Consider the following 23,703-nt stretch of genomic DNA (forward strand, 5'->3'; position numbering starts at 1 on the left):
GAGCACTCAGGGCTGATTGCCTTCAGAATGGATAGATTTGATCTTTTTGCAGTCCATGGGACTCTCAAGAGTCTCCTCCAGCATCATCATTCAAAAGCATCAATTCTTTGGCGATCAGCCTTCTTTATGGTCTAGCTCTCACTTCCATACATCACTACTGGGAAAACCATAGCTTTAACTATACGGACGTTTGTCGGCAAGATGATGTCTCTGCTTTTTAAGAAGCTGTCTAGGTTTGTCATTGCTTTTCTCCCAAGAAGCAGGCGTCTTTTAATTTCATGACTGCTGTCCTTCTAGCCATTCCAGTATCCCTGCCAAGAAAACTCAATGGACAAAAACAAGGAGGACTACAGGAATATTAAACAAAGTCGTAAGTTTGTCAGTCCATCTGTCAGACTCATCTCCTAACTCTTTCTGCTGTCATATCCCTTAATGCTTAACATATTCAGAATAAGGAAATTTGTGCCTCCATCTTTGCTGAATACAGATTTCACTTTTGATTTCGTCTGAATATCTTACAACTTGAATTGATCTAAAAATCCTATGCAGTTCTTTCCCATTCAAGCACTTCCATGCTTTCCCATGGAAAGAAGTATGAAGAAAAGTAAAAAAAGGTTGTAATTTATCATGAAATTGACCGAAAGTGGTTAATTGAACATTCCATCATTCCATGTGTCCAGCATTGGTCCAGCATGCTGAACGTCCTCATTCTTGGCACTGGCGCTTATTTTAGAAAATTACAGGACTAGAAAGCATGAGGGGAAATCATGAAGTCCATCTACTGCCTTGAGACAGGTGGATTATGCCCAGTGTACTCTATATTAAATAGACCAAGAACTAGTTGCTGAGGTAATTATGTGGGATTTGAGCTCAGTAGCAAGAACTTTGTCAGTTCTAATAGTAAGTTCATGCAGTTGATGTGAGAAACTTTGATAAACAAATTTACCCAGGATCATTAATAATATTTATTTATTTATACATACATACCCCGCCCATCTAACTGGGTTTCCCCAGCCGCTCTGGGTGGCTTCCAACAGAATGAAAAGCACAACAGAAAATCAAACATTAAAAACTTCTCTAAACATCAGAGTTGCCTTCAGATGTCTTCTAAAAGTCAGATAGTTGTTTATTTCCTTGACATTTGGTAGGAGGGCATTCTACAGGGCAGGCGCCACCACCAAGAAGGCCCTCTGCCTCGTTCGCTACAGCTTCACTTCTCGCAGGGAGGGAACTGCCAGAAGGCCCTCGGAGCTGGACCTCAGTCTTTCAAGGGATAGTCAGTGGATATAGTTGGCTCACTGGTCAAATTGCCACCTGTCTTTTGAGTAAAGAGAAGGAGATGACTAATTTATTACTGTAAATGTAAAACATCAACATTAATGCAAATCTGAAGTAGTACTTCCCAAAGCCTTTTAAAGAATTGTAAGTGCAGTGTTTTTAAAAACAACAAGAAAAGCAGGGGCACCATCATACTTAGCAATTCTTACAATAGGCAAACCTATTAACTGGAGAATGACTCAATGTCTGGCACAGTTAATTAGCTCATAATTGTTTTTACAGTAGCCTGAAAACATGCATAACAGGAAAACTTCACAATTGGGATCTATTTTTCACAGCTTTACATTTGCATTGACCATTGTTAAAAGATAATGATAGAATGGGTTTTAAGCTTAATCATCTATTCAGATGTTCACAAAGTGTGATCTTGTAAATGATTATGTGTATGCAGTATCTTTTTTCACTGTCTTAATTAAAATAATACAATTTAATCTCACTCTACATGCGGGGAAAAATTATGAATGCAAATTAAGTTGTGAAAGCTCACTGAAATATACAAACTGCTGCATTCATTCAACTTACCTAACCCAAAGTAGTTATAATTTTCTGTTGTTTATATGCAGTAGTTATTTTACATGTCACTTTTAGTAATTTAGATTAAAAAAAAAATTTTTTTACAGAGGGCTACACTAGTATTCATGGATTTATTCAGGGAAATCAGTATTTGCTTACCCTGCAGGCACAATTGTGTTTCTATGCAGCATCTGACATCAGTCAGTGCTCCATATAAATGTTATAAAGGCTTGTTTGTATGGTAAATACTCAATGTGAATAAAACTCCATCTGAAGTTGCTGACCAAGCAAGCAATTTATCTATATACCAGTTGCTTCAAAATGTCACTGGATTACATTTTGTTAAGCAGAGTCATAACTTATCAGTGCCCTGTATGTTCCTCCCTTCCTTTATCACGGAAATTCCACTGAGTGGCACAACATTTGGGCATGGCAAAAACCAAGAGAAAGTTAAGCAGCATATATCTGAATGCAGCTGACATCAATGGACCCCTCTTCTGAATTCAGCACTTGCTCAATTGATCCAAATTAGATTCGGGCATGCCTAACTTCCAGTAGCATCCAATTAAACTGGTGCTTCTTCAGATTGCCATTTAGGCTTGTGGGCTTTCTATAGGCATTTGGTTGGCCATTCTGAGGGCTTTTCCACACTTACCTTTTGCCTCACTCTTCCCAGGCAGAGGTCTGTGCTTTAATGCTCCATGTCTGAGCAGTTGTTGGTGAGGTTTTTTTGTCCCCCTGAGCTTTAAAGAGCAAAAAGCCGCTCTTCAAAACTAAATCAGAGCAGACGTCAATTTGGGTTTGCTGCAAAGGGATGTTTGCGCCAATTGAGCTTTAAATCGCAGGTCGTGCCTGAAAAACACAGAGGAAAGTTAAGTGAGCATAAACCCTGAAAACAGAATGCTGGGCTAGATTGGTCTATGTTCTTGTCATGTTCATGATGACGGTTCTTGTCATGTTATCTGCACACACACTTACCTCCCATTGAACCTAATAGAGCTTACCTTTGAATAGACATACAAGGGATTTCACTGTTAATTGTACACATCCATCTGAAAGGAAGTGTATTGTGAGCGGAGGAAGTTTGGACAATGAGTATGAGAGGAACTCTTTCTTAGACCCATGCAGTCTTCAGCCTGCTCTCATATAGGCCCTATTTAATTTATAGATGGCTGGGCTCTTCAAATGTCAGCAGAAAGGCAATTCTCCCCTGTAGACTGCTGGTCAGATTATATATATTATTTCCCCAACTGTAAGCAAATTTAAGAAAACCACTTCCTGTTCAAACGTCTTTATTAATATTGCAGAGCTATACCTTTGTGTTCAATATAAAATTAAATGTCTTAGATTACATTGATTTGGATCTCAGAATAAAATCTTCCTTAATTGAAAGCCTGACGTTCTTTCGCTTTTGACTAAGTTGTTGGCGCACCAGTCCATTGATCTGAGTCCTAAATGAGATTCATGAGCTTGAAAGTCATTCCCCTGCGCCTACGTGGCTGGGATTCCTGACCTTCACAGGGAGCATCATTCACACCTTCTCTTGCCCATATCTTATGACATATTCCTGAGCAAACCCATCATGAGCCGGTCGGAGAGTGACGCACACCAGAAGCCGCCTCTGTCCATGTGACGCTTCTCCCAGAGCACCCACTTGGAAGCACACAATGCTGGCAGGCAATTTAAAAGACTTCTTTTCACAGTCTGTAAAGGAAACGGTTCGGATATGTTGTAGCTTAGATTTAATGTCAGAGTTTCACAATTCTTTGTTGTTTGTACATAAACACCAGGATTGTGTGCTTTCTCTTCTAGCATTTCAGATTTTGGCTCCAAAATCCAAATCATTCATATTTGCCATTCAAACCCAAACTGTGGAAAGTGAGGGCAGCTGAGTACTGTAGGAGTAGTAAGAAGCCAGAGTAGCTAAAAGTTCTGAACATTCTTTGACGGCTGATTCTCAGATTTGTTTTTTATTTAGACAAAACATGTATAGGTAGTATTGACTGTGTGCTCTTACTGCAATCTAAAAGACACAACATAGGCTGCTGTTAGCAAGGTTCGTGTTGCCATTGAACTGGTTATACAACCTGTTCAGTTTTCCTGTTACTGCGTATATAGCCCACTTGGGAAAATAAACTAAACAGTCGCATAGAGGACTGAAGAGTATGTGTCTAACAGATGTTGTTCTGCTGCTGCTAGTTTTCAGTCTTCACTATTTTGTTCTGGGGTCAAAATTATTCATGGCTTCTGAACGAATCCCTTAGTGCTTTTCGTCACAACTTGGAGCTATTTCATTTTCACAGCAATCACTTCAGATCTGTGAACATTGTAGAGTATTCTGGTGTGAGGAGGGATGGGGGAATTCTGTTATGGTTATGGTTTATCGATCAGCTGGTGTGTGGTGAGTTCAAACCTGTAGGACCAGCTGTGCAACTGATTTCCCATGGGGAAGCCGATTGCATAGCCGATCCTTGCAGAAATCCTCTTTGCTGTCCCAATGCTTGGGAAGCACTGAAAACAGGGCTGAGAAGAAAGGACATTGTGCGGTGCTTCCAAAATGCCCCAAAGCCAGCTGGCTCTCAGGCATTTGGGAAGCACTGCACAATGTATTTTGCAAGCCCGGTGCTTAGCACTTCCAAAGCATCAGCCATAGGGCTGACAAAACTCCTTGTGCTGCAGTTCCCAAGCACCCAACAACCAGCTGGCTGTGTAAAGCATTTTGGGAAGCAGTGTGTGAAGCAATTAGCAAGCCCACAATGATGTCAAATGATTGACATGTGGGATGTCTCATCTACCAGTCAAAGGTGGCCCTAAGGGTGGGATAAGAATAAGGTTCATAAATGGTTTATTGGAAACCAATCTTGTTTCTACCTGTTAAAGGTAAAGGTACCCCTGCCCGTACGGGCCAGTCGTGTCCGACTCTAGGGTTGTGCGCCCATCTCACTTAAGAGGCCGGGGGCCAGTGCTGTCCGGAGACACTTCTGGGTCACGTGGCCAGTGTGACGAAGCTGCTCTGCCGAGCCAGCACCAGCACAGCGCACGGAAACGCCGTTTACCTTCCCGCTATAAAGCGGTACCTATTTATCTACTTGCACTTAAGGGTGCTTTCGAACTGCTAGGTGGGCAGGAGCTGGGACCGAACGACGGGAGCTCACCCCGCCGCGGGGATTCAAACCGCCGATCATACGATCGGCAAGTCCTAGGCGCTGAGGTTTTACCCACAGCGCCACCCGCGTCCCTGTTTCTACCTGTTAGGATGGAGAAAATCCCGTGCAACTTCTGTTTAGCAGTGGTGATTAGTCAGTCAATTCCAATGGAACCTCTTCAGGTCAAACTTTTTTAGCCCTGCAGAGTAGAGTTAGCAGAAGTCTCTACTTCTTAACAGCACTTTTATGTAGCTTGAATTCCAACACTAAGCTTACCTTGTTGCAAGCAAACAAGGAGTTCTAAGAAATTATTTACATAATATCTGGGCATGGGGTACAATTAAAATTTCTGGGCAGGCTGGTTCTTCATATGTGGTAAAGACCAAACAAGCAATTTATCTAAAAAATAGCTAAACACACCTGTATACTATTTTAAGCATTTGATTAAAAAAAATAATCAAAACATTATCTATTGTCTGAAAGGAGAGTAAATAATATGTTTCTCTACCCAATAAGCTCCTTTCCAAGCCATTATTAGGATAAAAGGTTGACCCTAGGATCAGCATGGGGAGAAGCTATTAAAATATTTGGATTGCCAAAACTTCCTATTTCAAAAGGATATCTCTTAGTCCAAGCCATAAGAGATGCGGGAAATTGAATGGAATATCTATAGAACAGTCAACTTGGAACCAAGTAGGTCTCTTAATTTTGAAACTGTAATATGCCACTTATTGCTAAGCTACACTGGAATTTGCCAGTATAGTCGTACCTTGGAAGTTGAACGGAATCCGTTCTGGACGTCCATTTGACTTCCAAAACGTGCAAAAGCCAAATCATGGCTTCTGATTGGCAGCAGGAAGCTCCTGCAGCCAATCAGAAGCTCCATCGGATGTTCAGGTTCCAAAAGAACGTTCGCAAACTGGAACAATCACTTCCGGATTTGCAGCGTTTGGGAACCAAAACATTCAAGTTCCATGCTGTTCGGGATCCAAGGTATGGCTGTACAGAGAATGGGATCGTAAATCTCTTGCATTTCCACAAGGAGTTAAAATAAGCAAGGAAAAGGAATAGACCTAGCTCTGCCCCACAGTTGCAAAATATGTATTGGTTGCTTCCAGGCCTTCATCCTGATTTGTTTGCAGGGAAGTTACACCACATTGCATCAATCACAGCACTTTATGGTGGTGCTGTGGGGAGTGGTTTGTTGTGCAAGGGCTCAAAACCCACTTTAATTTTGCAACCTGAATTTGCCAGTGTGCCATTGAATGCCACCCACAAAACTGCAACAATCTGGAAGCACCCACTGTTGCTATATAATCACTCAACCTCTCTTACGCATTAACTCCACTATCATGGGAATAAATAAAAGGGGAAGAGCTTGAAGTGAGAAGCAGCACTGATTGTGGGAACAGGGGCTCATCTGTGGCTACACTTAAAATGTGAATTTATGGAGCAGTGCCAACCTAGCAGTTAAAAAGCACGTCAAAGTGCAAGTAGATAAATAGGTACCGCCCCTGCGGGAAGGCAAACGGCGTTTCCGTGTGCTGCTGTGGTTCGCCAGAAGCGGCTTAGTCATGCTGGCCACATGACCCGGAAGCTATACGCCGGCTCCCTCGGCCAATAAAGCAAGATGAGCGCCGCAACCCCAGAGTCGGCCACAACTGGACCTAATGGTCAGGGGTCCCTTTACCTTTAAAAGAAACAAATGTTACTGTTTTCTGTTGCTAAAGGTCGTATTGAATAAATCACTTTGTGACTGAAGAAAGAATAATACTTCTAATGCAACTTCCATATAACAGACTATTTTTTATAGTTCATATGTATTATATCATGATATAGATCATGACGTCATGATTCTGGTACCAAAAATGCTTAACAGCTTTTAAGAAGTAGATAAAAATATTTTTCTGGTCGAAGCTTTTGTAGCTTAGGTTTGAACCAATAAATAGCAGGATTTCTTTTGTCCAAAGAGACGGAGATTCTATATTACTAGACTTGCTTTACACACACACACACACACACACACACACACACTTTAGATCTCAGGAATTAGCTTCCAATTTGCTTAAAGCACTCTTGGAATTCCTGTAGCAGGCCATTAGGGCTGCATGACAGTAATCTGAAGGGAAGCCTGTCTGTAAAGGAGGGTGGCTGTCATGTGGTGCTGTTGCCATAGTACCATGGTATTCTTTTGACCAGCTGTATATGAACTCTTGAAGAAGGGAATGAGATATGTGGGGTGGGGGTGGGGAAGATAGCAGCTTTACATTATAAACCTATGCTGGCTGCTAATTAAAAACAGAAATAATATGAAGCTCACCTTTATTTTTAAAATATCCCTCACTCCTAAAGTGGTCGGGGGAAGAGACAAAAGCGGTGCAAATGTGCTTGAAATGACAACAATCATTCAGTCTGATTTATTTCACTTTACTGAGTGCTTTTAGTGTGGATTCATACACTGACATAAGAAGAGGCAGCGTTTGCATGCAGTGGTTCCTTTGCAGCCTGGGCTTGTAAATGAAAACATGCAGCATGCTGCATCACATTGGGCTTCTGAATAACTTCTTTTAGGGAACAGGCTATGGAAATCATCTTACATTTTGCTCTGCAGATATAACATCGCTTTCTATGTTTGCTAAGAATTTCAGAAGTGAAAGCCGTCTGGTTTTCTTTGCACTGAAACATTAAAATACTTCTTAGCCACATGTGAGCATATGTATCTTCTCTGTATATGTAAAGAAATACAAAATCATACTGGAATGGGTAGGGAGAAAACAATTATAATTTTAAATCAGTGTCCTAAAGCTGTGTTTAAAAATCTCTGTGAGTGAAAGGGGATTTCTCCTAATGGCAATGCAGTGATCTGGAGGAAGAGGAGGAGGGGGGCTGCTCGCCTTATTTTGCCTTGTTTAGATATGCACGGGGCTTCCTCCATTTTAATCTTTCTTTTGAAAAGATGGCTGTATAGCTAAATCCAGCAATGCCTACAAAAGCAGCTGTCAGTTCTTTTTCGCTCAGTTCAGCAAAGGAACACTAATTTGGAAACCCCCCTTCAGACAACTAAGCAACCAGGACTATTCATAATTCATAAGTGCTTTAAGGCAGCTTGCTGGAAACAGTTGGATTAGCTCTCTCTCCTCTCCGCAGCCCTTTTACATCATTTTTGTGTGTGTCTTTTGCCGACAAAGCCTCCAACAATACATTCTTTTCTGCAAACCTGGAATACAAACCTTGGTGTTGTCTTGGAGTAGCAAGTAGCCATTATTACAGGAATTGTTGAGTTTTACCCATATTAATCTCACTGACCGGGAAATCCTTTTTCCTGAGGAGTTCCTCCCTCTGATCTGCAAATTCTTCATAAGAGATTTCTCACTTTTGGCGTGCAAAGTCTTCCAAAAATGCCTGAGGCAAACTATTTGTTATCTGTATCTTGGGGTTATATCAAGGTGGGTTTAAAATAAAGAAAAGCAAATAATAATGTCCAGTTGTGTTATTTATATGTAAAGTATATATCAGGATCATATTTATTGCTATATAGCCTTAAACATGTTAGATACTTGTACAGTAAGGTGTAATATTGCCATACAAACAGAATGTCATGAAAAATAGGAGCATCATTTTATGATCATTTACATAAAGTATATTTAAGTTGTATGCAACTTGATAATCCAGCCAAATGCCATATTAACATTTCATTTTCCCCCTGGTAAAAAATTCTATAAATTGATGTTGCTTTTTTATTGTGTGTGGGAAATTGCTAAATCGCTCATGATCAAGATTTAGAACAGGTTTATAACTTGTGAGACCAAAAACTGCTCTAAAATCGACATAGTTTTCCAGAATTAGGTAAAATGTATCTGCCTTTTTAAAATGATATTTTTAAAAAACTGACAGCACCATAACCTTAAATCGCACCATGTCGTCTAAAAATATTTCTTATATGTTTATAGTTTTATCTATAAAGGCATTGCTGAATGATGTCATCTTTAAGTTAGTTAATAATGTCCCATTTTATTTATTGTGCATGTATCGTTCAAAAAAACTGATGGTTTGGGTTTTCTTTTCTTCTAATTACCAATAGTTCAAGAGAATGTTGAACCGAGAACTGACACACCTTTCAGAAATGAGCAGATCTGGGAACCAAGTGTCTGAATATATTTCAAACACTTTCCTGGGTAAGTTATTTAGCACCAAACCCATTCCATTCTGTGTGTAAATTAGGTTTTAACAAGCATGTTCAGGCTCTGATGTGCATGCAGGGCTGTTCTTACAGGTGCAATGATGCTTCAGTGATGTAGCTGCACTTAGTTAAACTATGGAACTCACTCCCACAGGAGGCAGTGATGGTTACCAATCGAGTTGGCTTTGAAAGAGGATTAGGCAAATTCACAGAGGAGAGGACTATGGAGGCAGTAATGCTTCTGAACACCAGTTTCTGGAAACTACAGGATGAGAGTCCTCTTGTGGTGAGAGAGCCAGAGTGGTGTAGTGGTTAAGAGCAGTAGATTCGTAATCTGGGGAACCAGGTTCGCGTCTCCGCTCCTCCACATGCAGCTGCTGGGTGATCTTGGGCTAGTCGCACTTCTCTGAAGTCTCTCAGCCCCACTCCCCTCACAGAGTGTTTGTTGTGGGGGAGGAAGAGAAAGGAGAATGTTAGCCGCTTTGAGACTCCTTCGGGTAGTGATAAAGCGGGATATCAAATCCAAACTCTTCTTCTTGTCCTCGAATCTTGCTTGCACGTTTCCCACAGGCATCTGGTTGGACACTGAGAGAACAGGGTGCTGGACTAGGTGGACCAGTGGCCTCATCCAGCGGGCCCTTCGTATGTTTACAACCCCAATCCCTTCCTTTCCAATCCCAAACCCACTGCGCTGCCCAACAAACCATTTTAAGAACCTAGTGGACTTCTGCTTTGAGTATAGTCATTTGTTTCTCTCATTGAAAATTTTTTTTAGTGGACTTTAGGAATCAGTCTCCACTGCAATGAAAGGAGCTGTGGTCAGGCAGGGCTATTGTAGAAGCCCCAGTGCTGTGTAGGGGTGAGCTTGAGCAAAGAAACTGGACAAAGTGCTGTGGGGCGCACATTTCATCATGACATGTCTTGGGCAGCAGATGAAACCGTGGCGTATGAAGGGAGCGTGATTTATTCCTTTACGCCACCTTTAAACAGAAGAAAAACCTAAATAGTAAAATCTAGAAGTATAAGAGCATACAGTGCTATCGAGGGCAGAAGTTAATGTTGCAGGCCGTTGCTTAGCAACCATCCATACTCCATACTCCATACTCCCCAGGCTTGAAGTAGTGGGGTTGTGAATGGTGTTTGCTTGCCTGGGGCTATTCATCATGGTGCATTATAAAGCTGAAAAGTTAGAGCAGACATGTCAGCTAACTCAGTGGTTGGGCCTGAAGTGGTTGGCCCATTACACCAGGACAGCCCTACTTACATGCTTTTATATGCTCTTCATCTGATTTCTGCTTTGACTATAGCCATTCTTTTTTCTTAATGAAAGTTTTTTAGTGATTTTTTCTTTCATTATAGGAGCAGTGACAAAGTATTTAAATACTAGTACCCTTCCACAACCAATACTCCTCCCCCCCCCCAAATAAAAAAACTTCCAGGCTTCGCTCCCTTTGTCCAAATGCATCCAGTTGAAACTGGCCCATAATATGTAAGATCTGTTGCAGTTTTGTTTTGTTTGGTAGTGTTTAATAGTGACAATTTTTATGTGTGGGTATTTGTTTCCCCCATTTTAAGCAGCCAGCAAACTTTCAGCGATAGTGTTAACCTATGGTTTTTCCAAAAGACTGTTGGTAAATAGGCATTTTGACGCACGCACACACACACACAAAATTAATCTGAAAGTCCACATTTCACTTAGGATTGTGAACACACACAAATACACACACACACAAATTATGACATTTTTAATGTTTTTACTCTTGTTTTACCACCAAGTAAAAATAACTTGTTTGTCTTCAGTGAATATTCTTAGGTGAACACTTTGATCCACAGTCTTTATCCAAGCAATGATAAAATATCTATTGAACAAATAATGATGATATCACTGTGTTAAAATTGTCAGTGATATTGGTCCCTTTTTAAGGGCCTCTGCCATTAATGGCTCCTGTTGACTTCATCCATCACATAGCTCCACCTTTGGTTATTAATCATTAAAAATAATCTTGGCAATAGTAGTAGTTTTTGTCTTTATTTGTAACAGCATCCAAACATTAGATTTATAAATCCATTAAATTGTTTAAACTATTTTGAATAAGCAAGCTGTATAATATAAACATTGTGCACAAGTGATATTAAAACAGATTGCTTCATAACCTTTGTAATTCATTTCTCTATATGTTCTTCACAGACAAACAGAATGATGTAGAGATTCCCTCTCCCACACAGAAGGACAGAGAGAAAAAGAAAAAGCAGCTCATGACACAGATCAGTGGTGTGAAAAAGCTAATGCATAGTTCAAGCTTGAATAATACGAGCATTTCAAGATTTGGTGTGAAAACAGAAAAGGAAGACCATCTAGCCAAGGTGAGTGCAGTTAACTTATCGTTATTTTAGTCTTTTGGTGTAAGATACCACTTGCTACCAACGGAGAGAGAGATTTTGATCAGCTGCTTAATATAGTATATAACACCAGTATTCAAACATGTATTCTGATTATATCAGAAAAGTATTGTCTTATGTAGTTTAAGATTTCAGCATTACAGGGTCTAGTTTTGACTCACTACTCCCTAGCACATAATTGGTGCTGGCATGGTAGCAAAAAATAGTTAAATACATTCATAGCTTGGAAGTCAAACAGAATCCGTTCCGGAAGCCCGTTCAACTTCCAAAACGTTTGGAAACCAAAGCACGGCGTCTGATTGGAAGCTGCGGAAGCCCTGGTGGATGTTCGGCTTCCAAAAATAGTTCGCAAACTGGAGCAATCACTTCTGGGTTTGCGGCGTTTGGGAGCTAAAACGTTCGAGAACTAAGCTGTTCGAAAATCAAGGTTCGTCTTTATGTTCAAATATGTAGCTGCAATTTACGAAGAGATGATCTTCCTTGTTCCTTTTACATGATATATAATGTTCTTTCGATAACTATCTTATTAGTGTTTGAGAGAGAGAGAGTTTTGAGTTTATAAATATAGCTATAGACTACTTACGGGCTTGCCTTCATTGCATTAGTGTTGTATATCCATTATTTTTTGTTTAATATTGTTTTCTCCCCCTCTAGGAGCTGGAGGATCTGAATAAATGGGGCCTGAACATATTTAACGTTGCAAGATATTCACACAGTAGACCTCTCACCTGCATTATGTATGCCATTTTTCAGGTTCGTAATTTCACTGGTTATACATTGCTTCAGATGGTTGCATTTAAAGGAAGCAACAACAAACAGTCCCATCCCACCCACCCCCATGACGAAGCCTTCAGGTTTGCATCACCTTATAACCTTCTGCAATTTGAATTACCTTGAAACAGGAGAGAGATCTGCTAAAGACATTCAAGATCTCATCAGATACCTTCATAGCTTACATGATGACTTTGGAAGACCACTACCACTCCGATGTGGCCTACCACAACAGTCTCCATGCGGCTGATGTAGCCCAGTCAACACATGTTCTCCTGTCCACCCCAGCCTTGGATGTGAGTAGCTCCCCACCTGCAGTGAGAAATTTGCAATAGTGAATTTGTTTCACAGGTTAATTATTTATTTACAACAGTTCTTTGTTTTATTTTAGTTCCTGTTCCTTTGTAGTTGCTTTCACCCTTCTGGGATTCTACAGCTGTTCCCATATGCTCTTGCATTCTTGGTAGTTGCACAATTAAGCTGATTTCCATACCCCTAATGGAGAACCTGTGGCACGCCAGATGTTGGGCTTCACCTTGCATCACCCCAGTCAGCATGACCACTGGCCAGTGATGGTTGGGAATTGTAGTCCAGCAACATCTGGAGGGCTTGGGTATATAGTTAGTAACTTTAATTTAGACCAGGCTTCCTCAACCTTGGCCCTCCAGGTGTTTTTGGCCTACAACTCCCATGATCCCTAGCTAGCAGGACCAGTAGTCAGGGATGATGGGAATTGTAGTCTCAAAACATCTGGAGGGCCGAGGCTGAGGAAGCCTGATTTAGACCTTGATTTCTAAGTTGGAACTTCTCAGCAAAACTCTGAGATCAAAATTTTAATTTTTACATGGAGAAACGTAATATTGAATGCAGTAGATTTATATTTGTGCAGTTACATTACCTGTAGTGGGTATACAGGGTCTATTGCGCCCAGAAGAATGTGTCAGAATGGAGGGAAAGTGGCAAGTGGTCCTGAAAGTTTTTAAGTGTGTCATTTTAATAATGTGTGACTAAAACAGTTTATTTAACTCAAGTCCTACTTTAAGAAATGCCTATGATTTGGTTTCTGTTGATGTCTGTGTGCGTGGTTAATGAGTTCAAAATTATGATCTATCTATTGCTCATTTTTGCCTTAGGCTGTCTTCACTGATCTGGAAATTCTTGCAGCCATTTTTGCAGCAGCTATTCATGATGTGGATCACCCTGGTGTCTCCAACCAGTTTCTTATTAATACAAGTGAGTCCTATGTTTATTACACACACACACACACACACACACAAGCATACACTTATCACCAATTGGGGCAGTTATACTTCATGAAACTTGTTTACTAATTAGATCTTTTTTATAAAAAAAACCAGTCATGTAATAAATATAATACATTCATTTTAAATCATGAAGCCTCAAATATACTGAAAATGAATTTCCTTAGGAAATAATGAGTTACATTATCTGTTTTTTGTGGGTTTTTTGGTCAGATTCTGAGCTTGCTCTGATGTACAATGATGAGTCAGTCTTGGAAAATCACCACCTTGCTGTGGGTTTTAAGCTGCTACAAGAAGAGCATTGCGACATCTTCCAGAACTTGACCAAGAAGCAACGTCAAACTCTCAGGAAAATGGTGATAGACATGGTAAGGTTTTGGTATCCCACCCCCTGAAAACTTCTTACTGCTCATTTTTCTAATGTATGCAACCGAAATTCAGGTTTCTACTTCCTTGCATTTACAACAGTTACTTTTCTTTTCGTATAGGTCTTGGCCACAGATATGTCCAAACACATGTCCCTACTGGCAGACCTAAAGACTATGGTGGAAACTAAAAAAGTGACAAGTTCTGGAGTTCTGCTTCTAGATAACTACACAGACAGAATACAGGTGTGTACGGGAGCTTCTGTTTTTGTGATGCTGCTTCTCTTTTAAAAAGGCATACTGCTTACTGCGACTTCCTTTAGGGATCAAAACAGAAAACATAACAAGTTATATTCTTGGCTTACTGTGAAGAAGGTGTGTCCAGAACCTGATAGTTTGTTCTGCTGTGCATCAAAGAACTTCTAGCACAAGGCATTGCACTGTTGTTCTGGTGGGAAAAGCCAGCCTATTTTCTGGTAGTTGGGAGCGGGGCTGGGGGGCGGGGCTGGGATAACTTTCTAAGGCGAGGATACAAGGCTACCTGCAGCTTTAGCATGGCATAGTAATGGCTGTGGAAGTGACTTGCACCAAAGGGGGTAGTAAGAGGAAACCTGGCGGGACAAACCTTGACTATATGCTGCTGTAGATGTTGCAACGCAAAATTTCCCCTGTGCTTGAACTGCAGTTGGAAACGTGACTGAGCTGATAAGCACACTGACATTTGCGCACGTAAACTATATAATCGTATAAACCTCTCCACAAGATAGGAATCTGGTGGTTTGTGGTTTCCTACATTCTTCAAACCCACTTGGAGAAGACAGGATCCCACAGTCATAAGGAGTATAATCAGTTCAGTGATCATTTGGATTTGTAGTACAGCCAAATGTTGTGCAATCTGAAAATTTCTTCTTTACATGCTTATAGCTTCCAAGGATTAAGACTTGACATGGGTGGCTAAGAATATTGAAAGAAGAAGTTTATTCCTTAAAGACAGGGACTCCATTCCAATAGTTTACCTGCTTTTTCCACTTTGATGATGATACACCTAGAAACATCCATTTTAGAATATTCCTAGAAATTTCTGTGACTTGAAAAAAATATTTTTATGTGAGGGTACTTAATTAACCCTTATCTTGATGAAATATTTGCCCTACAGTTCCTCAGTGCTTCAGACACAACAGATATGCCAGAAGAGTAACTAGCTTTGTGGCAATGCACAGTGCCGCAGGACAAACCCATTGTTCTTCAGTTCTAAATTTCTCCCAGTTGGCACAGAATTCCCATTTTTAAATAAGCATTACATAAATATGAAAGAAAAATATCCCTTCACAGAATCTCCTACATTAAACCTTTGGCCCTCCTGTAGCAACTAAGAGCTACAACAGTTATATAACATATTCCAGCTTCTAGGAAGTAAGTAGGGTGGAAAGAAACATGACTAGACAGACATTCGGATATCTATAATGCTTGGGAAAAAAAGGGCCAGCTAGATGCCAGTCTTGGCAGGCACTGTCTGTGAACCTGCATAAATCAGGGTCACAAATTCTGAATCAGACTCACGAGTTTGACAGCTCAGGTGCTACAAAACCACTTTTCATTTGATTTATTTCCTCCAAGGAGCTCAAGCTGGTAAATGTAGTTTTGTCTTCCATTTTATCCTCACAGCAACTATGTGAGGTAGATTATATGGCATGCCATATTACGTCTTCTATAAAGGTCAGGGGGGGAAATGAAGTGACACTTTTTAGACTAACTGAGGGAGGCTGAGAGATAGTTCATCCCATGGCTGAGACAGAATTTGAAATTGGGTACCTCAGTCTCACTACCATACTAACACTCTGTAGGATTTGCTGACACCCAGATGAACCAGGGACCTTTAGATCTTCAGTCTAACTCTCTCCCAACTGATCTTGAATCAGATTCAAGACACGAGAGTCTGGACACATTTCTTTCTTCCACACTTGTATCTTTAAGGCACAAGCAGCGTAAAGTAATGCGGAAGGCAACTCTAAGCTAAAGGGTAGGATGGAAGTTTCCTGTGAAGTAACAAATAATAATAATAATAATAATAATAATAATAATAATAATAATAGATAATAATAACTTTTATTTGTATCCCACCCTCCCCTGCCGGAGCTGGGCTCAAAGCGGCTAACATCATATAAAACACAATATACATAAAAACAAACAAACAATGGATTAAAATGCATCCCAAAATTAATTCTTAAAATTAAAATTAGACTGGACAAATGGCCATCCTCAAGTTAAAATTGAAAGTGGTTAATACTCACCAGGACCAACTATTTCCACTGATATTATAAGGTCCTGTGAGCGGGCTGGGAAACCTCCTTCATACTTGTTTTTATACAAAGAGGAAATGAGTCAGACTGAACCTTGACCAAAGGCCTGGTGGAACAGTTCTGTCTTGCAGGCCCTGTAGAAGGATGTCAAATCTCGCAGGGCCCTGGTCTCTTCTGAGAAAGTGTTCCACCAGGCTGGGGCCACGACCGAAAAGGCCCTGGCTCTGGTTGAGGTCCATCTAATCTCCCTGGGGCTCGGGATCTTCAGGGTGTTGTTATCTGTACTGTAAGGTCCTCCGTGGGGCTTACCAGAAGAGGCAGTCCCGTAGGGACAAGGGTCCTAGGTTGTACAGGGCTTTAAAGGTTAAACCCAGCACCTTAAACCTGATCCTGTACTCCACCGGGAGCCAGTGCAGCTGGTATAAGCAGATGTTTGTCCTGCTCTGTGGTGTGGTGAGCCAAGGCCCAACCAGGATCTAAGAAAAGTCACTCCAGCAAGGAATAAACTGAGCCCTTATATAGCAGCAGCAACTAAAGCCTTATTGGTAGCCCTGCCTGCACTGCAAGGGTCTGCTTTACTTAAAAGAACCAAGCCTTCCCCAATACTGCAGTGGAGCAGAGGAGCCTCAGATCATCTGCTGTAAAGTCCTCCAAGTCCAAGAATGGCAGTGCCGCATCCTTGGGTTGGAGAGGCAATGGTCCCCCAGCACTTTTGGGGCTGGTCCTGCACCCCCCATCCCTTCAGGTTTGGAATCCTTGCCTCCATGACCCATGAAACAGGACTCCTAGTCCCTGATTTAGTCCCACTTCTGGGGTTTAGTTTTAGTTTTAGTTTAGTTTTGCACTTGCGTATTCAGGAGAGTGTTAGTGCAGCTTGCACAGACCGAAATTATTGCTCATCATGCATATCCACAGTTAATTAGGGTGATATAACATGACCTCTCACCAAATAATCCACATCTTGACTTAGTAAAAATGTATTTTAATGTTCTCTTTTTATAAAATACTCCAAAATAAGGGCATTTTTTGTGATCAAAATGTTCTTCTTTTAATGTGAAATTGTACAGGATGTGCCAGCAAGTAGAGAATGAAATGTTTTTCTATTCTGCCTGATTATGTGAGCCTTCATATTAATGCAGGTTATGCAATTACAGGTTCTCCGAAATATGGTCCATTGTGCTGATTTAAGTAATCCTACAAAATCCCTTGAACTCTATCGACAGTGGACAGACAGAATCATGGAGGAATTTTTCCAGCAGGGGGACAAAGAACGGGAGAGAGGAATGGAAATCAGCCCAATGTGTGACAAGCACACAGCTTCTGTAGAGAAGTCACAGGTATTTGACTTTACCTCCCCACCACACACATTTTCGGTTGGGGTTTTGCCATGAGTGTGAGCTTTTTTTAAGGTGGGGTGGATGTCCCCCCCACCAATTCTGTGTTATTTGCATTTACTGGTAATTCCAGAAGGTTTCTTTTTGTATCTGGTGCTGAACACAGATTGATTCCAAATATCTAGATGTCTCTGAAACCTTTGCGGACTTAGCAAAAAAATCTTCTACTGTCAGCTATGAATGTCTCCATTGTGTAAGGGATATAATCATTCTTTTGTATATTCCCAATTCTAGTTGCAAATGCTTGAGAACCATTTTGGGGTAATGACTATATCAAGGGTAGCCAATACAGTGTTCTCCGTATGTTGTTAGGCTGAAATTCCCATCAGGCCCAGCCAGCATGGCCAATGGTCAGAAAAGATGGGAGCAGTAATTAAACAACATCTGAAGGGCACCACATTGGCTACGCCTGGGCTTGAGCAGTGGAACTTAAACTGTAGGGACTGAGTGCTCACTAGGTTATCTTTGGCTGGTCTATCTCACTGTCACTAGCTAACCTACCTCACAGGATAAAAATAGCAGAAATTGTGAGGATAAAATGGATGGGAAGTTGTATGCTGCCCTTAATTCCTTGGGAGAAAATCAAGTTGAAAAAAACTAATAATAATAATAATAATGGAAAAGATAGCACAAAAAAATTAAACAATGTCTTTTACAATCCCAAAACAGGTAAAACAAAGTCTATGCATTTTCCTGGTTCAGGTTGTCTGCTAATAGAATAAACTTTCAACTTAGTGTTTAAAAAGTTGAAACATTTCTAGTGGCGTTTCTTTATGGCTATAAAATGCCAAAGAACCCCACCTTCTAATAACCAGGCAAAGCTATTTAACTTAGAGGTCTCTCCTGAGCATACTCTGCAGGAAGTTTTCGTCACCTTTTGGCTTAAGCTGTCTCAGTGGTTACAATGGAATTATAACGGCTCATTTAACATCCTGTTGTGTCTGAAGAAGGCAAATGTGATTTCCAAACCAAACATCCTAGGACTGCGATGGGCTCCTTGGAGAGCTGTTTTCCTGCTCTGTAAAGTTGCCGTCCAGCAGCTTTTGGAATTAAGTGACAAACCTTTGGCCAGGCGGAAGACGATAGCTTTTATGGCCATTCAGTTTTCTCTCTTCTGCGCTTCCTGTTGTCAAGCAACTTAGAACTAGCTCAGTTCAGAGCTTACTCATCAGACAAAACGTGAAGGCATCATTCTTTCCCCACAATGACACACCATTTCCACAGAACATGACTGTATCCCCACACTGAGTGCAAGGGGCTGGGTGTAGGAGCAGTCGCCTCCTTTCTCTTTCCTGGTGGAGGAGAATATAAATATTAAAAGGAAACATCATCCACCCCTCTGCTTCTGTCCAAAGATACAGTGCGTTGTGCAAAGTATGTTAAAAGTTATAAACTGTTAGAAAACTTCACATCAGAGGTAGGGATGGAAGGACAATTTCAGCTCTGTTTTTCTCTCTTTTTCACCAAGCTTAAATGCAGTTCACCACATTTTGCACCCATTATAGCAGCAGCTTTTCATGTTGTGTATTTTCTTACAGTTCTTTCTTTGGTTCTTAACAAATTTAGACCCGTAGTAACTTCTTTCTCTTGCTTTGCAGGTTGGCTTCATTGATTACATTGTCCACCCGCTTTGGGAGACATGGGCAGACCTAGTACAGCCGGACGCCCAAGATATCCTGGATACTCTAGAAGATAACAGGAATTGGTACCAGAGCATGATCCCTCAGAGCCCTTCTCCTCCCCTTGATGAACGCAACAGAGACTGCCAGGGCCTGATGGAGAAGTTCCAGTTTGAGCTCACGCTTGAAGAAGAGGACTCTGATGGGCCTGAGAAAGAAAGCGATGGTATCAGCTACTTCAGCAGTACAAAGACACTCTGTGTGATTGACCCAGGAAGAAGGGGTTCCCAAAGCGAAGCTAATATAGAAATTGTGACAGAAGATACATCACCTATCGATACCTAATATATTGTTATCTGTAAGGGTGAATTTAAATACTTCATGCACATGCAGGTTGTCTTGCTAACTAGCCTGAAATCGAGGTCTTGGGCCAGCACCTACCATTGGCTAAAAGACCTTTCCAGCTACTTGAGATTGGAGTCAGGGTTAAAGAGCGTGTAGTGATTGCTCAGGAAATTAACAGGTGATTTATATTGCAGCTTAAGCTTTGTCAGCCAAAAAACAAAAAACAAAATCTGGAACCAGTGTGAGTTGCAACTGAACAAGCCTGATCGTGAACAACACTCGGCTGAAATATTTTCTATTCTTAAGAGATTTTGAAATCTAGACAGGTCTGGCATCTAGAACTACTGATTTGTAACTCTGCATTTAAAACTTGTCCACCTGTCTGCAGACCCGTGTGCCTTTTTTATATAAAAAAAACTTCCACGTCTTTTCAAGAAACCTACTAAGTACACAACAAAACATGTTTGATATTGATGTATAATTTTTTTAAAAAATATTCCTGTTTTAACGAAATAGGTCTTCCTTTGTAGGGGCAATACTTGTTTCTTTATTGCAGTTTAATCACGTTGACTTGCTAAATCAAGCAGGGTGCCCTCCTCTTTGCATTACTGCACCAATGGTCACTTTATCAACCCTGCAAAACCTGTGTTGTTAGCTACTGAAAAATGTCCCCCCACCCGCCCCCAGTTAATTGTTTTTGACCTTTCTTTTGCACAGGATAAAGTGTAGCTTTCTGTTCCATAGCACAATACAGCACATGTAAAAGTCAACATACTGAGGTAATGTGATGTGCATTCTCCTCCCCTTATTTTTTTAAAAAAAACACTCGGTGGAAGTTGCACGCTTGGTCCTTTGTGTTTTCTCTTCCCCACCATTCATGTCCCCTTTTCTCTCTTGCACTTGCCTTGAGCTCTAACATGTCCAGTACTGTTTATAACAGTGTATTTATTACTTAATGTATATAATGTAATGTTTTGTAAGTATTAATTTATATAAATTAACATTGCCTGTCAGTGGTGATGTTACTTGTGTAGAATACTCTGCATAAGAGTTGCCTTTCTTGTAACCTTTTGTATTGCATAAAATAGAGAAACCTGAACATAGCTTAAAAGAGACATATTGAACCCAGAGAGGGCATTCAGGTAGCATTGGCTCACGGGGGTTTCATTTTCACTGGCATTTGGGAAATCATCACAGTTGGTGGGTGATGGAGAAATATTTAGAATCATCTGTTCAGATGATGTGAAACTACTGAAACTTTGAAAGAGGAAACCTACAGTAAAATGCCACAAAATGTTAAGTGTCAGTTTCCAATTAATGAACAACCCAATGTGAATTTCTATGACAAAATGTGAACTGGTGTTATAATTGTGCTGTGAAACTTCTTCCAACAAAGCTTGTTAGGCATGTATACAGTGCCAATCTCAGTTTGTAAAACTATGTTCCAAGCTTTCAGTCCAACTTGTGACTAACTAGTTGATGAAATAGCACAGTTGTGCATGATCAATGGGTTTGTATGTCTGTTGAACACTGCATTGTTCCAGGTGGTTATTTTGTTTCAAAGTTTCACACAATGTATGTTGTTATAGTATTATATATTGTGTTCAGATGCATTCTTAAGAGATTTTTATATGAAGTGAATAAATTAAAGCATGACTTAGGTTGGGCTTTCCTAGATGTTCTTTTTAGTTATCTCCTGTGCTTCAGTTGCATGTTTAATGCAGAATTTTTAAACGTCACCATTGGTGGTAGTGAACAAGGTATGATTCACTCAACACAAACACACATACTAGTCACTGGTAGAGACAAGATACTGAATTAGGCAAATCTCTTACTGATTAATAAATACATAAGAACACAGAGGGTGAAACAGATTTTCTACCTTAAGAGTCTCATACCCTGCAGCAAGTTATGGCAGTGTTGTACCCCATTAATTTCTGTAAAACTCAGCAGGTTTTTAAAAACTTATAAGCTGCCCCATGGAAAATATTTCTGAAACGCGGGGTATAAACGTAATAAATGGGGAACTAAACACACAAATTTACTTCATGGGCTTAATAATTTTCCTTCTCAACACCAATTGGTATTAAATGACAAACCAACATACCCCAGTATCTTAAACCAGTTCCCCACAAATGAAATGCCCATTTTATCAGCATCGCAGAGAGCAGTAAAATGTAAGCAAAACTGTCTGGGTACCTGAAAACTAATATAGAAGAGCCATGTGCCTCCTGGTGGTGGCTGGAAAGCAGAAGCTGCTGAAGTTTGTAAAATGTCTATGCAGTAGTGGTCTTAATTCTATATTTTAACTAATAAACACATAGTTTTTCATGCATTGGAGAACTTCCCAAGAGTGGCTGCACAAATCACTGAAAACAAAATGTGATGTGACTGAAGCCATTCACTACAAGTAAGTCATTCTCAGTTCCTAATCCCAACTCTTCTTTGTGCCGGTGATACAGGAACAAAGGTCATAGGTAAATATGGTCTCAGGTTATCTTGGATAACCTCTTAAATAACATTTTTGTCTGCTAATCTATGAATAGATCAGGTGGAGCACATTCAAATGCCACTTCCCCTGGTTTGTCACCTAGATTGCTACGGGTATGATGTGAAAGTACCTGCAGTTCTAAATTTTGGATTGCCAAGGAAATATTAAATTATATCATTCTTTACTGCAGAATATTTGCATGAAGTGGTTAAACATAGAAGAAGCTGGAGAGGTAATGAAGACACATCTCTTGCTGTCAACGCCCCCCCCAGCCCCCCCACACTAGGATACTCTTTAGGGGAGCAGGTGGCGCTGTGACCATGCCTCGGGCTTGCTGATCAGAAGGTCAGTGGTTCAAATCCCCACAACAGGGTGAGCTCCTGTTGTTCTGTCCCAGCTCCTGCCAACCTAGCAGCTCGAAAGCATGCCAGTGTGAGCAGATAAATAGGTACCACTGCCACACTGCACAGTCCTAAGAGGGAATGAACTCAGCCAAATACTTTACAATCTCTAAGAACTGTTGCAATCCCTTTTTATAATCTAGTGGGAGCATTTCATTAATGGCATCCACTTTGCTGTCACCTGGCTTCAGTCCACGACATAATAATAATAATAATAATAATAATAATAATAATAATAATAATAATAATTTATTACTTATACCCCGCCCATCTGGCTGGGTCTCCTACCCATCGCCAGTAGTCATATTTTTCATTGAGGATGGCAAAGGGTTTCTTCCTTGCCAAGTTTCTCTGGACATCAATATCTGTGTGAATGTAAAATTGTCTCCTGACAGCCTTCTTGAAGTTCTAGGGTCAGGACACAGCCTAAGTGACCCATTCTTCTTTTGTATAATACTTCAGCTACTTGCCCATGCTATAGGCTGTCATGAACTGGCAGGATGGTCCCAGCGAGGGGTGTAGCCAGGACTGGGGCAAGCAGGGGGTGGGGTAGGAAGTACTCAGAGGGTGACAGGGGATAGATGCACAGGAACCAGAGCAGCAGGACCCATCACCAGAGCCAGAGGGGCTCTTGTCCCCATGAGCACAGTGGGCTCTGAGATGTAGGCAGCAGAGGGAGGGGTGTTCTAGGAGGCTGAGGCAGACAATAGCCCACAGCCCTAGCTGGCCAGGTGGGGCTCGTTAGCTCTGGGAGAAGGTGTGTACTCCTCAGCTGGAGTAGACTCAGAACAGGTGAGGGTCACAAGCCTCATCAAGCCCAGATGCTGCAATCAGCAAGTAAAGAAGGAAGCAGAGCTGAGGTGCTGTGTGCTCAACGGGCCCTGTTGATAGACTTTGGCTTGAATGCTCCTGGAGTCTGCTTTGGGTTTGACTCTGGACTGCATTCTGACTGCTGCACTTCAGAATTGGCTACTTGGATTGACCGTGGACTGCGTTTCCTGAGCTTTGGACTTTGGTTGTGTGGCTTGACCCTGGACTTTGGATTTGCTGCCAGGTAAGGCAGGGGTTCAGGACATAGACTTAGTCACTTTAGAGATGACCCAATGAACTTGAGGTACTGTGGGGCTGGTTGCAGTCGGTCCTCTCTGGTGTTGAAGATATTCCTGCATCCATAAACA

General features: G+C 41.0%; 1 protein-coding gene and 1 long non-coding RNA gene across 10 annotated transcripts in view; one reads left to right on the plus strand and one right to left on the minus strand.

The window, feature by feature from the left end:
- The window catches only part of PDE4B (phosphodiesterase 4B), a 244,211-nt gene extending 222,918 nt beyond the window's left edge, over positions 1-21,293 (plus strand). For 8 of the 9 annotated variants that reach the window (XM_083448044.1, XM_083448045.1, XM_083448046.1 and 5 more), the window contains 9 exons: positions 9,079-9,172; positions 11,366-11,541; positions 12,232-12,330; positions 12,480-12,644; positions 13,482-13,581; positions 13,824-13,978; positions 14,099-14,221; positions 17,430-17,612; positions 19,268-21,293. In XM_083448044.1, coding sequence (XP_083304170.1) covers positions 9,079-9,172; positions 11,366-11,541; positions 12,232-12,330; positions 12,480-12,644; positions 13,482-13,581; positions 13,824-13,978; positions 14,099-14,221; positions 17,430-17,612; positions 19,268-19,633 — 1,461 coding nt within the window. In that variant the 3' untranslated portion in view covers positions 19,634-21,293. Of the gene's footprint in view, positions 1-7,947; positions 8,444-9,078; positions 9,173-11,365; positions 11,542-12,231; positions 12,331-12,479; positions 12,645-13,481; positions 13,582-13,823; positions 13,979-14,098; positions 14,222-17,429; positions 17,613-19,267 lie in introns of those variants that run through there. The other variant, XM_083448052.1, reaches the window with a different exon arrangement.
- LOC310680989 lies at positions 662-6,405 on the minus strand. Its single transcript, XR_014513048.1, has 4 exons — positions 5,100-6,405; positions 2,856-4,722; positions 2,507-2,703; positions 662-1,318 (listed from the first exon to the last, which is right to left on the minus strand). It is a non-coding gene; the product is annotated as an uncharacterized lncRNA (long non-coding RNA).
- Positions 21,294-23,703: the final 2,410 nt, after the last annotated feature.

The sequence above is a fragment of the Podarcis tiliguerta genome (genome assembly GCF_965153285.1).
Source record: "Podarcis tiliguerta genome assembly, chromosome: 6".
Taxonomy (NCBI): Eukaryota; Metazoa; Chordata; class Lepidosauria; order Squamata; family Lacertidae; genus Podarcis; species Podarcis tiliguerta.